This window comes from Atta cephalotes (genome assembly GCF_000143395.1).
Source record: "Atta cephalotes unplaced genomic scaffold scaffold00082, whole genome shotgun sequence".
In the NCBI taxonomy this organism is placed as follows: Eukaryota; Metazoa; Arthropoda; class Insecta; order Hymenoptera; family Formicidae; genus Atta; species Atta cephalotes.
In genome coordinates, this window is record NW_012130146.1 from 74,174 (window position 1) to 93,454 (window position 19,281).

Consider the following 19,281-nt stretch of genomic DNA (forward strand, 5'->3'; position numbering starts at 1 on the left):
AAAGAATTGTAAAACAATGCTGCATATCTACCCATTTTCTAAATTTTCATGTACATTTTTTTGGATAACATTTATATGTGAATAAAAAAAATAAATTACTTAATAATCTATATTGTAATCGTTATATAAAGTAATCTCATTTTAAGAAAAATTAAATCATTCTGATCTCAAAAATAATTGTTTTTAAAATTAACTTTTTTTAACTTAAGTTAATTTAATCTTAAGTTTTATTAAATTAATTTTTTGTTTTTTCAATTTTCAACTTAATTTATTAATTTTATAAGCCATTAACTTACCCAACTCTGATAAATTCACATAGAAATTATTTAAATTAAAATCCAGCTTCGACCATTATAGATTTTTAATTCTTATAGTTGTGTATTTACATATACGTATAGTTTTAATAAATCGTTTATGGTTGAATTTCAGTTTTAACATATTTTGCACAAAAGAAAGTTATTCAGTTATATGAAAATGATAAAATCATTTATCTGCAGAATTTGTAAAAGTTGAATCGTAAAGATTAAACTCATTTTGAAATTTCACTTTGAAATAAATATAAAAATATAATATATAATTGTTATACGAATTGACTTAAGTACGAAAATATGATCTTATTTAGTACTGCTTTAAATATTTCTGCAAAATCATTTAAGAATAAATCGTTTCCCTGTTGTGAATAATTCATTTAACGAATGACAGGCTGATTTTGTCATTTTCTGCTTTCAGGAATTATGACCCTTCCGAGCAGCCCGTGTGAGATAGAAAACATGAGCTTGTTTCAAGACCTCAAGTTGAAAAGGAGAAAGGTCGACTCCCGATGTAGTAGCGACGGTAAGAACGCCTCGAAGATATACTGTAATATCACGTTAAAATTCCATGTGAATTGAATTAACATTTAATAGAATTAACATTAATTCTGCCAGGGGAAATGGAACGTAAAACATTTTTCCATAGGAATACCGCAATGATATCTTTTGCAATGTGTCGCAGCGTTATTATAATAGTATCTCATTATGTTTTATTTCCGCTATTCATCTTTTAATATCAAGCATCTTGATTTACAGCAATTGCTCATAATAGAACAGGAAGAAAAAAAGATCAATGAAAATGCAGCTTCGTATTTATCTTCGCTATGTGAATTACATTAAAAAACGTGCCAGATAAGATATTCAAATAAAAATTTGTATATTGAAATGATTATTCTCGTGTAATCTGACTTATTAATGTACGATACTTACACTTCGAAATATTACATACGGAAAAGATGATACATGATACATATGTATCATCTTTTATAAAATATTTCTTTAATAATCGATGTAAAATCAATTCTCAATAAATAAAGATATTTAAAACTCTTCCACAGGCACTTTCTATACTAAGAGAAAGAAATAGTTGAAATAATCATTTAACTATAATTTATGGGGTTGTGCGACTAGTCATTTTTTGCGACAAGTATAAATTTATAATTATTTGGACCATATGAATTATAGTAACCTGAACACTGAATTATGACCATAATATGTATTCATTCAACTAATTATATGGTTATCTTATACATAAATCATATTTGCATATAATTTTATACTATAAAACGTTATAACTATACATATAAGATTATTGTTATTGACATTATAGCAATAATAATTATAAAAGTGATGCTCCTGACCATAATTATTTTGCCATGCAATTATAGTTACAAATACGATATACTTTTCTCTCAGTGTTGATTAAAATGTAATATATAATAAAATATAATAATAATATATAATAAAATATATAATAAAATAATGACACACTGAAAGGAAAGATTTTTGATTGTAGCAACAAATTTTTAGTTGAATTAGCCTATCGAAATCATATACTGACTTTGCGAGTAGACTAACGCAACTTGCTATTACAACCAAAAACTTTTTTGATTGCTACAGCCAAATTAAAAATGCTATATTTTACTTAAAAATGCCATATTTTACTATTTAAATTGTTGCAGCAATCAATATTTTCTTTCAATGCATGGTTAATAAATAATTAGTCACTAATTTTGAATTTAATTATTCATCTCTTTAAAATAACATCAATAACACACATTTCTTTCCTTATTTTCGGTTCATTAATGTGATCGTATTATAACTACAATTATTTGTTTTCTTTGTTTTATATTATTTACATTCTTAGCATTGTTATTATTATATATTATTATCGAAATATCATCAATCATATTAATAACAATTTTATTATAATCATTATTTTACCGAATTATAATAAATAAAAATTGATTATATTATCTTTTTAAATTTCTTTTAGTCTCTCGCGCACTTAAGCTTATTCTACAATGTGCTTTGTTTCCTATTTCTTGTTTTTTATCTTTTGCTTTTTTCTCCTTTGTAACTCTTTATCGACAATTGTATTTCTTGTTACGTATTTCTTGTTTCTTTCGAAGTTCGTTAACTTTTATCTCGGATATAAAACAACGGACGATATAAAACAAAAAACTGGATAAGAAGCAAAAAGACAAGCTGTAAAAAATAGCAAAAAGCAAGAAATAGGAAACAAAAAGCATATTATAGAACAGGCTTTACTGTATGGCGACGAAACGGACTCAGTGACCAGTCGCCCGTCTTCGCGCCACTCGCCGCCGCGCTGCGGAAATTATTATATATTTTTATATATATTACATATATATATTATATATATATTTTATATATATATATTATATATTTTTTTCCACGCAAATAATATCAAATGACCATTCTAAAAAAATATGACTTTTATAGAAAATTTAATGAGGAATATGATAGTATATTTTTTAATTTTTATTTTGATGACCTTGAGCAGCAAAATGACTTTAAATATTTTAATTGTTTATATAATAATCATAATTTAACAAATAATTATAGTAATAATGAATTATTAGTAATAATGAATACGTAAATGTAATTTTTTTATATTTAAAATGAGTCCAATTTGGACTGTATAGGATGTATAGAAGTGGAGTTATCATGATTTTAATAAGTACATAATCAGCGAGTTTTTAACCTTTCGTATTTTAAAAAATATTGACAAAAAAAATTGCCAAAATACATGTCGACTTATTTTATATAGGAAATGCGTAAAAAAATTTAGTAAAAATTAAAAATGTTACCCCATATTAGTTGTTCAATTTGTAAAAGAATACTTCTCCTATGAAATGCATTATGTGCAAGAGTTGATAATGATTGTATCAGATGTTATGTTCAAATTGCTTTCCACCACTTGACAATGCGTCTTAGCCTTAATTGAACAGAATTTCTGAACTTTTCTCAACATATCAACAGTTATTAAATTCATTTCGTCAGTTATTTTCTGCATCGATTCTTCCACATTTTCCAGATTTTGTTTTATAAACACTTTCTTTTAAGAATCTCTATAAAAAGAAATTAAGTGGTCAGATCAAAAGATCTTTGAAGCCAATCAATTATTCCACGCCTCCTAATCCATCTGTTTGGAAAAGTTTCATCCAATAATATTCGTACTTTTAATCTGAAATGTGCTGAAGCTTCATCTTGCTGGAACTACACGCAATCAAAATCGTTAGAAAAGAGATTTCGCATAGCAAGAATAATTTGCTTAATTGTTTCATACATCTCAGAATTCAAATTTCCATAAAATTTTGATAAAAAACCTATTAAATGATCTCCAATTATTCCTGCTCAGATATTGACTTTACCAGGATATTGAGATTTGTTATCTTTCATCAAATGTGGATTTTCAGTGCTCCAATATCGGAAATTCTGATGATTAACATTTTCATGAAGTTCGAAACTAGCTTTATCAAAAAAGACAATATTATTTATGAAATCATTTCTGTGTGCCTTAATAAATTCATAAAATTCTAGTCTCCGGTCAAAATATTTATGAACTAACTCTTGCACATAAAAAGCATTTTATAGAATTTAAATTAAAAATAGATGAAATCTATTTTTTTTTAATATTACACTGATGATTGGCTGACTTTGTTTTTTGTAATTTTTCTAGGAGACGTATTAAGCTTTTCGATAAAGCTTTATTGAACTATTTTTATTATCGATTTTGAAATTGGATCTCGCGTATTAAAAGTTGCATTGAAAAAATCACATGTCTCTCTTGATATAATCTTTTTTATCTCTATTCCTTTTCATTATTAACAGAATTAAATGTTCTTTTTTCGACAACATAGCCATCATAGGAAAATTTTACGAACGCTTGAAAGAGAAAGAGTCTCTAAATTCACTAAAGATATCAGACAGACGGAACAGTACAACTAACAGTGTGTTACCGATGTTTATTAATATATTCCTTGACACGATAACTGTGGCCTCTCGAGAAAATGATTTTCGGAAGCATTTCTAGCGAAGAATACAAGAAAAATAATAAAAAGAAAGAAAAGACTTTGCTTCGCGTAGAAAGCTGTGCGCCCCATAGCAGGAAGGGGGAGGGAGGGAAGAGGTGTGAGATGGGAATCGCTTTGCGTGGAAAGTCGTGCATCCTGTAACGGGGGGGAAGGTGGAGTGGGAATCGTTTCGCGTGGAAAGTCATGCGCTCCGTAGCAAGGGGAAAATGAGGTAAGAATCTTAATATATTTTGTCAATATCATGAATAACTTCCAGAATATTTTAACCGACAATCATTGTTTATTAAAATGTTATTATCAAATTGATCATAAAATTGAGTTATGATTATCAAATTAAATATTGATTAGAATTTTTTTTCCGGTGTTCCTTATTAAAAATACTTTCAAAAATAATTTTTATTTTGAGAGTTCACAGTTATCATCGCTCCTATTCTCCACAACATTTGTGTATTCCAACCAATCCTTACACTATTAGCATAATGTAGCATTTTTGCCTATGGCGATAGGCGTGGCGGTAGACCACGTGGTAAGTAACTATTGTATTTATATCAAGAGATATGATTTTTTAAATATGAAATTTTAACGTGCGAAATCCAATTTTTAAAACCATCTACGCACTGGATAATGATAATGTTAGTGGTGTTATAACTTTTAAATCTCATAACTCGAAAAGTACTTTATGAAAAATAATTTTATTGTAGTGTTTTGAAAAGCTCTTTACACCAGCTATTAGATTCTGGATAAAAAGTAGGATGTTCCATTAAAAAAAAATCAATGTGATCTTGGTGACGCTATACTCAAGGTCAGATTAATCAGATCAGTGAATAGATCATATTAAATCCTATAACTTTGTAGAAAACAATTCTTTTGGAAATGCTTAGTTTTCGAGATATTTCGCGGTCCGGGACTTTTTACTCACCCTGTATAATATATACTCTTAAATAAATAAACGCGCGTCATACCTCAAATTCTATTTTTTTTTAATAAAAGAAGAATTAAAATAATAAAATTAAATTCAAAAAAATTTTCTAAATTACAAGATGTACAGACAATTAATATTTATTTCACATTGAATATAGACAATATATAAACATCTTGTTTTAATCTACATCATTCATGAAATATAATATATGTTACGTTTACCCTTTGAAAAGTTTTATTTTTCGGGATCGCTTGGATAGATAGCAAAGGAGAGGGTATTGAAGAACGTAGATTTTCTCACAAGTATACGCGCAGAGGCGAATACCTGAAAGTCGGACGCACTTTTACCGCTCCGGAGTATGGATCAACATCCTGAAGAGATATTATAACACTTGTTTTCGATGAGCAGTGCGAACGTCAGTCCGAATTTTGAGTCAAGGAACTTGATTCTTATAATTTCGGGACTGGACATGTGCGATCTCTGAAAAGCAGTGGGAATGAATACGATCTTATGATTCTAAAATAAATAGAAATTGATGCAAGTAGAATATTAACAATATTACTACTAGTTTATTAGTTTATTATTTACATTTTATATATGTTTATATTAAACAAAAATTATTTAGTATTACAACATTTTAAGAAATTATCTTATCTTTATTTGCAATTTATCATTTTTATCATTTTAACATATTATAAGAGTAATCTAGTATTTTTTCTATAAACTAATTACAATGAGCTATTTAAAGAATTTATATTATGAAACGCGGTTAGTTACTTAAATTATTAATCGCAAAATTATTAATTACAAGAGGCAAGAGGCAATACATGTTTTTCGTCAGAGTTAACCATTGGGCGAGCATGAATCTGCAGTGTGTGTGTGTGTGTATATATATATATATATATATATATATATATGCAAACGGAGAGGCGATATGGAAATTAATTCAATTCATAAATTATAACGGAGAAAAGGGGAAAGAAGTGAAAAAAATCAACAAGGACTAAATATGGGAAAGAGGAGAGAGAAAGGTGTTTGTTCTGTCGATTTCGAGAATATTTGAATATTTAATGAGACAATTTGAACTAATGAATTATTTGCTCTCTTTAGTGAGTTACTTTAATTTCGGAGAACAATAAAATAATAATAATAATAATAAGAAACTTACAATTTTCTGCTGTCGGAATATTCCAGGTATCGGAAGCCGAAAAAATAATTCACCCGATTGAAAAGATCGCGCACAGACTCTAATGAACAACTATGTAAGCGCGAATTTGAAATTTTGTTGTTCTTCATCTTGTTTTCTCGTTCTCTTATTCTTTGCTCTTTTATTCTTTCCGCTCTCGTATTCTCTTCGCTCTTTTGTTTCTTTTCGCTTCTCTGCTTTGTATCTCGCGATGTCGCGGTTTATACAAATAATTTTTATATAAATAATTTTTTGGAGGTGGTTCTTTGATAGGATATGTCTGATTGAGAAATCGAAGAATCAGATTCATTTTTTCTTCCCCTTGATATGATAACAGTTTTAACTGGTTTTAATTGGAAAGTTGTTTAGCTTCGCCCGCGCTGTAAGTTTTGATTTGCTTTTATTTTTGGTGATAATACGTAACCTTCCTAAAAGATTTCAGATTCATAGTCACCCATTGACCAGTTTTGTTACAGGTAGAGAATGGCTTGTGAATTACTAATTTCTTTTCTTATTATCTTTTATTCTTTTCTTATTTCTTATTATATTTTTTATTATTATATATTTGCTTAAGTCTTAGTTATAAGCGGGAAAAATTAACTACATTTTATCCAATTGCTCTGGCGTTGAGCGATGAGCAAATATCCCTGGATTTAGTTAATCGTGCCTCTTGGAAAGCAAGAAGCATGTTGCAATTTTTATTGATTTTCCTAATATCGGAAGATGTCATTATTAAATTTATGATCCTGTTTTAAATGCCTACGCGTGGGACCATTATTATTGGATTCGCGTGATATCGGTGTGAGATGATTAAACATTTCACCTTCTCTCGAGTATCGTGTCCATGCTTATTATCGCGGAAATCGTTTCACAGCCTAACTTAGTACCTTGGCGTGGTTTGATAATGATTATTTGACGATTTCCTTTTCCTTAACGTTCGAAAGGAGATTTAACGTTTGATTTCCAATGCGTTAATGCTATATAAATTTTATTATCGCGGATCTAAATAAACTCGATTCTAAATAAACATAGTTTTTCGACTGGAAACTTTCCTCGAATTCGTGTTATCGATTGTACACGTATTTGTTCGTCCCTTATTTTATTAATTGAACGTTCGCAAAACGAAAAAAACATCCACTAAACGTAACAATAAATATCATGAACAAAATTTTAAATAAAAATTTTAATTCTTTTTAATATCGATATTCTATACTTATTATAAAGTTGTGTTTTACTTTTCCTTCTTCTATTAATTATTTGATGAAACTAAAAAATGAATTTTATTATTATCTATTTTAAAAGTTTAACATGAAAGATTAATTATATTTAAAAAAATAAGTTAATTTATCTTCACAATGTTCTTAATTGTTTCTTGAAACTCTTATATATGTTTGATAATTTCAATCAATTGAATATTTGTACTAATTTCATTTTTAATCTTTTATTATAAATTTTTAAAAGATTAAATAAGTATTTATATTGCGGAACCCCTCATCAATGATCTTGATTTTGACATATTGTATTTTGTCAAGGTCATGACCTTGAGTGACTTCCAACAAGTTTTAGCTGTCGCTTGTTATTCGTTAAAAAGTTATTATTAGTCAAAGTAATTATTTCCCTGTTTTACATGAAAAGTCAGATAAGCAGGGAGAGAAGTATGGGGTGGACCGATTAAGGGAATACGACTTGCAAAGCGAGATTTATCCCATTTCCTCCTAGGAGTGCGCGATTTTCTACGCAAAGCCACCCAAAATTAAATTATGGGTTAGGTTATATTTTTTTAAGTCAGTGGGCCGCTCATAAGAGGGTACTTCTATGAGCACATACTGCCTCCACGCATACATTTTACAACGCGAAGCGAGGTTTATCCTATCTGTCCTTCTGCCTCATACTAAGTAGAGAGGAGATGGAGGTGGACTTTGCGTTATAAAACATAAGTGTGCAGTACATGCCACTATGGAGGACGCGGCAAATCCCCGAAAAAATATATCCTAGCCCATATTTTAGTATTAGGTGGTCCTCGCTTTGCGTGAAAAATCATACGCCCCTAGAAAAGATGGGATGAACTTCCCTTTATGTGGAAAATCGGTCGATTGGTAAGAGAGGGGGGGGGGGTGAAGTGAACTCGTTTCGCGTGGAAAGCCGCGTGCACTTCTAGACAGGGTAAGAGATGAGATAGAACTCGCTTCTCGTAGAAAGTTGGATACTCCTTGACAGAGGAGGAGGTGTGATGGATCTCGCTTCACATGGAAAATCATGCATCCCTAGGCAGAAAGGGAGATGAGATGATACTCGCTTCGCATAGAAAGCTCCTTGGCAGAGGGAAAGGTGGAGTGGAATTTGCTTCGCGTGGAAGTCGTATTTCCTTAATCGATCTACATCGTACCTCTTTACCTACCTAGAGTTATCTAACTTTTTATGAACAGGACCCATATTTTGTACACTGATTATTATCAGTATCGTTAAGTAGCAACAACCAATAAGAACTGCACTTTTTTCCTAAAATAATTCTTGCCATTGGCTATCGTTAGTTATCGATAGCTGTCGATAGACGTTTATGGAATATGGACCCAGGAAAATAATTACTAACTTTGACTAATATAATATTAATAATATTTTTTTAATGAATAACGAGCAACGGCTAAAACTTGTTGGAGGTCACTCAGGGACAATATACGTCAAGGTCAAGGTTATTGGAGGACATTCTCTAATGTAAATAATTATCTTAATTTATTATTCATATATTTATTTGCATATATCATACATATATGTATATTTTCTAATTTTTTTTCATATCAGTTTATTATTTTAACAAAAGAATTTTAACAATAAGAAAAATAAGTATATCACGATGTATATCGATAAACTCGGTGACGGAGTTGCGATTACGTTAAGACTGTAGCGAATTTGTAAAATGAAATTGTATATAAATTATAACAATGTCCAAAAAAATTAATTTATTTTTATAATTATATTTATAATTATTTATATGCAAGCAATTATTTAAAGAAATAATTGCTTGCATATAAATAATTATAAATAATTAATTCTACAAATAATCAATGAAATAAAAAATAATAATTTATTCATCCTATAGTTACTCTTGACGGTTCAATGTCACCTTTTCTAAAAATATTTTTAATTAAGGAAGATCGAGATTAGTATACTTATTTTTTTTAGTTTCGAATTTTTACAAACAACGAAATTAAGAGACTTATCAACAAAAAATGAATTCTACACCAGTTTCTACATATATTTGATTATCTAATAATATTTTAATAATAATAGGAAACTGATATGAAATAAATGCATTTTTTTAAATGCATTTCATCTTTATGATTCAGCTAGTCTCGGGACCGGTAAAGTGAGTCATGGTGTGGGATAATGATTATATAAAATTATTAAAATAAAAATTAATATTAAAATAATTTTAAGTTACATCTTTGGCTACTATTATTAATAAAATTTTTATAAAAATATGAAAATTTTGAACACAAACATTTGCTTCGCAGGGCAGAATAATATTTCTTTTTGCTAAATTGCTCGTTCGTTTTGTGCAAAAACACATCGAATGAGCCTAGTTTCATTGTTTGAGATTGGACGTGAGGGAATTAAACTTATAATATTTACCATTGAGGTAAATCATTTTAATGGAATGAAATATTGAGTAGGTACTATCTATCAACCCAATTAATAGTAGTTTTAATTTTTCTTTAAAGATATTCTTGAAGATCTTTTTATTCCAACTCAACTTTAATTCTCTGTCAAAAATTATTACTCCTCGAAAAAAATTAACTTATATACTCAAATGAAAAATTAAAGATGCTACAATATTAATTAATTAAGTTAAATTCTATCAAATTAAAAAGTAAAACGCAAGTGATACTATCTTTGATTACTTAACTCTAATGATGTGTATCATTCGTACAAAAGATTTAATCTCAACAAAATTGGCTTCAAATTACATTCCGCATAATTTTGTATCATTTATAAAAAAGATTTAATATCAACAATTGGCGTGAAATTAAATCCCATGTAATTTGAATACTAAATTAAATAAATAATATCAACTTTAATGCTATGTATCATTCGTATAAAAGATTCAATATCAACAACTGGCGCTAACTTAAATCTCATACCAAATTAAATAAAGAATACAACCCATAATTGCGTTATCTTGTTTAAGTGTTATCACAAAAAGTTAAAGAAGTAAACTTGGCGCTGCTAGATCACGGTATAACATGAATATAAAATAAAAAAATGATAAACATTTCCATGAGAGTAAAAGTATCTAGCGTAGGAATATTTCTGATTGTTAAACAGTCGTATAAGTTACAAAAGTTATTTGTTGACTAACCGAATCTCAGATTCCGATAGCTTAGAAAATTTGAATTTCCGAATTTGAAGCATTATATTCGTAATTCGGATAAACGGATATGCGGATAGCTTTAAATCTGAATCAATCTTGAAGCCCTACTGCTTATGACTTGTTGCCTTAAGTTTTTTGTGTGTGACTCTTAATTAATAAACAAGGTATAATTTTGTTTCCACTCGATCTTCTTTTGTTAAATATTAATTAATTATAAGTAAAGAGATCAATGACAATAAATCACTTTTTCAGTATCATTTCTTAACTTAACATTTCCTAAGTTGGTAACAATTATCAGCCATGTAATTTCGTTTCCATTCGATCTCCTTTTATTAAATATTAAGTTATAAACAAATGAAGATCGAGGTCGAATAAATCGCTTTTTCATTACCTAGCTTAGTTAATAAATACCAACATATAATTTCCTTTTCATCCGATTTCCTTTTGTCAAATATTAGGTTATAAATTATTATAAATAAATGGAGATTGATGATGAATAAATTTCTTTTTCATTATCATTTCCTAGCTTAATTAACAATTACCGGCGAATAATTTCGTTTCCGTTTGATCTCTTTTTGTTAAATATTAAAATTACAAACAAATGGAGATCGTTATCGAATAAATTACTTTGTCATTATCATTTCCTAGCTTAGTTAACAAATATCAGTGTATAATTTCAATTCCGTTCGATATCCTCTCGTTAAATATTAATTATAAAAAAATAGACATAAATCGCTTTTTCATTATCATTTCCTAGTTTAGTTAATAATACCAATGTATAATTTCGTTTCCCTCCGATCTCCTTTTGTTAAATATTAAGCTATAAACAAATGAAGATCGAGATCGAATAAATCACTTTATCATCATCTTCTGGTCAAAGTCTCGCTACAAATGCTTTAATGGACCAATTAGAAGAAAGAATTTTACAAACTAATTAATTAAAAAACGCTTCAAAGCGTTTGCAACATCGCATTGACCATACTCCTGGTTTAGTTAATAAATATAGTGTATAATTTTGTTTTCATTTGATCTCCTTTTATTAAATATTGAGTTATAAACAAATGATCGATATCGAATAAATTGCATTATCATTTTCTAGCTTAGTTAACAAATATCAGTGTATAATTTCTTTTCCATTCGATTCGCTTTTGTTATGAATTTATAAATAAATAAAGATCGATGACGAATAAATCACTTTCATTATCATTTCCTAGCTTAATTAATAATTACTAGCAATGTAATTTCCACATTCGATTTCTTTTTGTTAAATCTTAATTAATAATTAATTAGAAACAATTAGAAATCGATGATTTTTTATTATTATTCCTTGAGTTATTAACAAATACGTATAATTTTTATTTATTTCGTTTACTATGCATCACTAGCGATGAATCAATACGCTAACGCATTTTTACGCCAAAATGTCCAATAGTACATTCAGATGACTAGCGCACTCTCGCGCCGAAATGTGTAACAGTACATTTGGCCAGCAGGAGCGCGATTCCGTAACTGTTTTATACGCCTACTGACAATTGTATCGTTGCGCAGCTTTTTCATCATATAAAATATCTGCGCAACGACATCGACAACTGTCAGTACGCATGTAAACAGAAAGTTAAAATTGTATTTTTGGTCGATGACAATAATAACGACGTATCTTACTTCTATCTATGTGAAAAGTTTCACATCGAGACTTTGCGTCGCAATATCTCCGCTCTTAGGGCACATAGGAAAAAAAATAAAAATACTTTTATTACACAATTTAAGTGGATATCGATTGAACATATATAGAACCTAATCGATCCAACTGTTATTGAAATGTAATAATCTCAATCCCTCACAATTCTCGATCTTGCATAAAGTAGCCACGGTAGTCGCATATCTTATATGCGCCGAGACACTATCAGTATCTCCAGATAAGAATCGTTAAATGAATCATATATCTCCATGGTGTGGTTAATTCTATTCGTTCATTTTTTTAAAAATATTAATTAAAAACATTAAAGTACACGATAACAAAGACAAATAAACAAAAAAAGTTGGACTTTACTAAGTAAGCACTAGACATATCAATATCAAGCAAAAATATCGACTGAATATATTCAGATATTTTAAAACTATCTATATTCATTCTGAATGACATTATATCATCGCACAACAAATAGATTTAAAAAAAAACTCAATTTTTTAGAACTTACGAACAAAGATCTGTGATATTTGATTATTTGATGTAGAGAAGGCTCCGTTTATTTATAGTCCCAAACTCGATACTGTTCACTAAAAGTTCTTGCATCTAATTGGCACATTTCATTGGATCCAAAAGTATAGACGTAAAAAAATATCTAGTCGATATTTTATTCGTAACTTTTTATTCAATATTTTTATATTGAGCAACAAAAAATATCGAATATACGATATTATTGAATAATGATAAACATCCTTAAGAACTACACTTACTATCTAAATAAAAATCAAATATCACAGACACTCATATACGATTGCAAAATAAAAACTTTAAGAATAAAAATATTTACGTGTACGATTTTTAAAATTGTAGCATAACTTTTATCATAGATGCGTTCGCAACGAAATGTTATAATAGACTGAGCAGCACTCGCTGCTGCGTGTTCAGACACATTTACGGGTTTACGCGTGTTTTGTTTTTAACCTAGCCTCGATTATTCTACTTACCCCTATAGTCTATTGGTCCGGTCTCTTTTACAATCGCACGTACTAATTATAGGAATAAAACAAAAGTACGGTACTTTCAAAACGCATGATTTACAACTCTCCTGCACATATTTATTGTGAAAGAACATTTCAACAATTTCAACAGTGAATGATGTACAAAGATCAAATTTACAATATACAACTGAGCAATCATTCGAATATTCATATAATCAAAATTTATAATATTGTACGCACAATATGTTTTCAATGATTTTAATGAGATAAACATGTTACAAACAATCGATACACATTTTTTTCATTATTTTAATTCGGCGATTCGTATATATATTACTGCGTGCTCTCAATCCGAAAGTAATGAACAAATTATATTTTATCTCAGTGAGAAATATAAAGCGCGATACAAGATATCTTCAAATGTAGCTAGTAACATTTTTCTAACCAAAATACTACATGAGCGAAATTGGGCTTTCTCCAGTTTATGTCTATTAAGCTGGCACAGCCACTTCAACACAATCAAACGCGACCTATATTTTTTGCTCTATTCCTGATTTTTTGCTCTAACCGCTAAAACCCATGGATATGCTAGCTTAATCCCGGATCTACAATAAATTTTTACTTAAGCTATAAGGAATGGACGAATTACAATCAATTATTCTCCTCGCATTCGACTGTAATTAGTCAATTTCTTACGGCTTAAAACACCTATTGTAGAATTAAGAATATATTGAATGTTTTTAAAATTTTTACTATACTTTATTATACTTAATTATAGATTTGAAAAAAATTTTTATTTTTATAATATGTATTTAAATATTAATATTATGAGGATATACCAACCATTAAAAAAAAAGTGCTTTGCGCCATGGAGTGTAGGGCTCTTTTTATTCGAAATCAAAAATTCAAAACGTTAGTTAATGAATATACGTTTGGCATAAATCTATTTTTAAGTTAAAAAAGGCAAAAATAAAAAAATAGTGACATTCTAAAAAAAAGATGCGTTTTAAGACAAATAACACTAAAAAAACAATTGTTTATTTCAAAAACAAGTAAAAATAGGTTTATATGAAGAAGATGCTATAGAATATATGTACGCAAGCTTTTTAAAATTGTTTGAGTTACATTCCACGCCGCTCATACGCCCGAAAACGCATTTGAAGTTTTCGCTACAGAAAAATAACTTTTTTTAGAAATTTACAGCTGTTTTAATCTCCAATGTCAGGTTTGTATATTAATCCTTCTTCTTCCTCAAAATGTAGTAAAGCTTCTTTTCGAGCAACTACAAAAGAACTGACAGGAAGGGCGATGTGTTTTTATACCTGCGGGTACCGCTCGGCACAGCGTGCCACTACCACTAATAGCTGTATTGCTGTCTTAAATTTTCGAATTCAGTTTTACGGCTTTGACATTTTTGTTGTATATATTATATTACATACTATTACTTTATAAAAAAGAAATTTTGATTTTTTTCAATCTTCTACATGAATTCCCCTCCCGCCCCTTAATCAAACAAGTATCATAATAGAAAAAGAAAAAGATCCGATTCAAGAGCAGACAATGTTTGAGCATTTCATAATTTCGCAATAATGTCCTTCGATTTAAGAAAACAAATCTAAACGATGTATTATTTATTCAAAGAAAAGTGTTTGTTAATATACAATATGTTATTTTGAATAACAATGGTAATTTGTTATAATAAATAATCAAATTAGACATATTCAGGGAATGTATTGACTCACAAGAAAAAATTAGATTAATTCGCTGTACTGCATATGTAAACATTCTATTACAATTTAATTCCGACAAAACGCTTTATATTTTATATTTCTATATTAAAATAGGATAGAATTAAAATAATTTAGTTAACAAGTTAAAAATGGCTCGTTTTCTTGTTTAATAATAAATAAAATATTAAAAAACAATAATAATTACGAGTAATAATATAAGAATGATAACGTGCTTAAAGCTAATAAACATTTTTTTCTTTTACAAATACAAATAATTAACGTTTCGACTTCACAGAGTTTTTTCAAAATCTTTGTAACATTTAAATATATGATTATATATATATATGATTTAATGATATATATAGTCTATATTAATGTACTAAGAAACCAAAATGGAATGAAAGATTTTCATATTGCATCAATTTTGTGAAGATGATTTAGTTAAATATCTTCAAATTTTTAATCATGATATTTTTGTCATCAAGCAATAAAATGAAATTGATAGCAGATTTCTCATTGTTCAATGAGAATCATGGTATGTCAAGATGAAGTAATTAACAAGTAATTTTATTTCTCTCTTTTTGGTCTCTTATCGATGACATCTCACACAAGCGAAATAATTTACATTTATTTTTCTGTAACATTTTGCTATTTGATTATTACAAAATAATTTTGAAAGATATAATTTTTATTAAAACGTACATATCTACTATTTAATTTTTATTTCTATTATTTTTCTATTATGTTTTGATTAATTTCACATAGATTTCTTTATCATAGACGCAATTTATACTGTGATGATATGTACCAATTTATACAACATATCAGGATAAATTAACTATAATGCAACATTTCATTTATGAAAAAACTATACAGTGTATAGAACATTACTCGTATGAAAATGTAGAGAAAAATTCTATCTATCATATTGATATATTTTAATCATAATAATTAATTGTTTAAAAAATCTAATACTGAAATTGTGAAAACTTTCCCCTACTCTATATGTGTTTTATGGAAGTGAGGGTGCTAGCGTAACGTGAAGTTAGCACTCCCTCTTTTGAAATTAATTTTCTACGAACGGAAAAGAGCAAAAAATTCGGAACAAAAACATTTTGAGATCAAAATTAGCCCAGCAATTAATTACTTTAATGTACTTTACTCTTGTAAACAAGCTAGCACACTCATCGTCACACTATTGGTCGAATTTTTTAAATTAAATAATGTTGAAGCAAAAAATCAGGAATAGAACAAATAGTTAGCAAAAAAACAGCCCTAAAATACAACATAACAACTCACAAAAATACGTATTTGATTTTTCATTTGCTGCTTTTTTTCTTCATGGCTGTGCTAATTTTATTCTTAAGTTAACACAGCTATAGGTTTTAGCAAATTGGCTGGAGCAAAAAAATTGGGTATAGAGCAAACAAAAATAACAAAATGTGATACAGATCGTGTTTTTTGATTGTGCTGAAGTGTCAGCTTAATAGAGATAAAGTTCCTCGTAACATATTGTATGTTATCAAGATAGTTTATCCGGATTGGCATTCGCGCTCAACTCTAAGTTACCTTAAACATTTTAAAAAATTTGTTGTTCTCAACTAATTTGTTATTGTATTTGGTATATTTCAATAGTATATGTTACGAACATTTTGGTATTAAAAACAAGCAAGCAACAAATTTTTTAAACAATGTTTAAGGGAATTTAGAGCTCGACGTGAACGTTGATCCGGACAAACTTATTATTTTTTTATGTGTCAGAGTTAGCAACAAATTCGAAAATGGATATATTTTAGTATATGTTACGAGAAACTTTTTAATACCAAAAACATGCGAGCAAAATTCTGTACATGTAACTTTTCATCAACGCTGCCATTAACCTAAGCCCTCTCCCATTTTCTTTTTTTTTGCTACTAAACAGTTAGAGCAACAAAATAGCACTAAAATTTTCATCACATCTCAACTCGATTTGCGCTGGTGGGGGATCCAGATTAATATGAATCAAAAAGTACTTTTAAAACATTAAAAATGGAGTGGGTAATAACAAATGTCTGACCCCTGGAAATAAACAAAAGACACGGGCAAAGTCACTAAGTGCTCGAAGTGATATTTGTAGGTATGTGTCCAATGCTATTTTAAAATCTATTCGTTAAAATATGATGTAAATCGCGTTCGATATTGAAGTGGCTATACCAGCTTAATAGACAATTAAGGCAATTAAGTTGATCATCAACAACTTTTCGCAGGAATGATTTTAAGAAACGATTTACACTTTCAATTAGATCGTTAGCCCTACTGGGAACAACTACAGCAATGATTTGTGCTTAATGCTTCTTCTTTGAACAAATTTTAAAAATTCGGAGGAGGTGAATAAGATCTAACACTAATATGATAGAGTTACCAAATACATTAAAAATCGGAATCAAATTTTCGATTGTCTCGCATGAATTTGTGGTTTTTACTAGAAGAAGCCAGTGAACTCATTGTAAATGAGTCTATCAACACTAATATGTGTTTGTGTTCATTTGCCGACGAACAATGGAAATGGTCTATATGCATATGCATGGGGATTTGAGGAGTCTCTTCCAATTATATTTCACTCTCCTTGCTATTTATTAAAGCGTTGACTATGAGACACGTTAAACATACGTTAAACAATTATCTATCTAAATCTGTATTTTTTTATGGAACAAGTAGTCGTTACCTATTCTCTGTATCACTTTTTCTATACCACAATGAGCATTATTATTATGATACACACGAAGAATGTTTGTTATCATAGTCGGGATCGTTTATCTTTGTTCTTTCTATATATTAATCCTTCCACTAACATAAATTTGTCATGTTCTGTCTCTTTGAGCCCGTCTGAAATCGCACGAATTTGAGGATCCGCCAACTGATGACACTGTAATTCTTTTTTAAGTGAGATAATATCTACTGGAGTCACAATGAGCATCCACATGCGTCATTTTGTTATCTTATCGGTGCTGAATGTAAAATCATAACTCTGCAAATGAATAGTCCAACGTGCAATACATGGATTTAAATTTACCTTATTGATCGCATACACAATTGCATCAGTTTGGCAATCAGCAATAACCATAAACTTGATGTCATATAAATATTTTAAATATAAAATCTCTTGAGTGCTTTCATGACTAACATTTCAAGTTCGAATGAATGATAGCGACTCTCTGCGGCATTTGTTACTTGGCTATAATAGGCAACTGCCGCCCGAATTTTGCTTCTGAAGTAATAATGCAGCTAAAGCAACTCGCATTCGTGTGCAATTTTGTTTGGCGACGCGAATCATACAGCTGCAATACCAGAAAGATAATAAGTGATGACTTTAATTGTTTAAACGCTGCTATACAATATTTGTCTAAATCGAATGTTGCATACTTTTTCGATAATGAATATAGTAATTTCGCTATTTCGACGAATCTAGATACGAATCTTCGGAAGAAACTAGAAATTAGATCGAGAAATCTTTGTAACTCATGAACCATTTCTATTACCATTTCTGGATAAACTTTTGACGACTTCTATATGTTGCTCGCTCAGGGTGATCCTTTGATCCGACACAATATACTCTAAGTATTCGATTGTCTTTCTTAAAAATTGACATTTTTTAATAATTTATCTCAAAAATTTATTTCAAAAGGTTCAAACAAAATTCATAAATTCTCATCCACGGTTTTAATCAATATCAAAATATTGTTCATCAGACTAATCTCATCTTGGTGTATTAATAGTTCTAAGATGCGTAATAAGTGCTTCTGAAATTCCGCTCGGGATTCGATATATCCAAATCTCATGTATTAGGTGTACAACTTTGCTTCCGCCGTTTTCCTATAGATGGCTTTAGCGGTAAGTGGTGGTCGAAATAAATAGATCATAGACGTCATACAATAAACTTGGGCATCTGTCAACATAATCCCATAGAAACATTAGTCGATTTGTGTCTGCATCATAAAGTTATTCTCGATTGAAAATGTCAGTTTACGAGCCAAATTC

General features: G+C 29.0%; 1 protein-coding gene across 1 annotated transcript in view; it reads left to right on the forward strand.

The window, feature by feature from the left end:
• The window catches only part of LOC105624571 (hormone receptor 4), a 165,569-nt gene that overhangs the window by 38,496 nt on the left and 107,792 nt on the right, over nt 1-19,281 (forward strand). Inside the window, exon 2 of the mRNA XM_012205929.1 lies at nt 730-834. Coding sequence (XP_012061319.1) covers nt 730-834 — 105 coding nt within the window. The remainder of the gene's footprint in view (nt 1-729; nt 835-19,281) is intronic.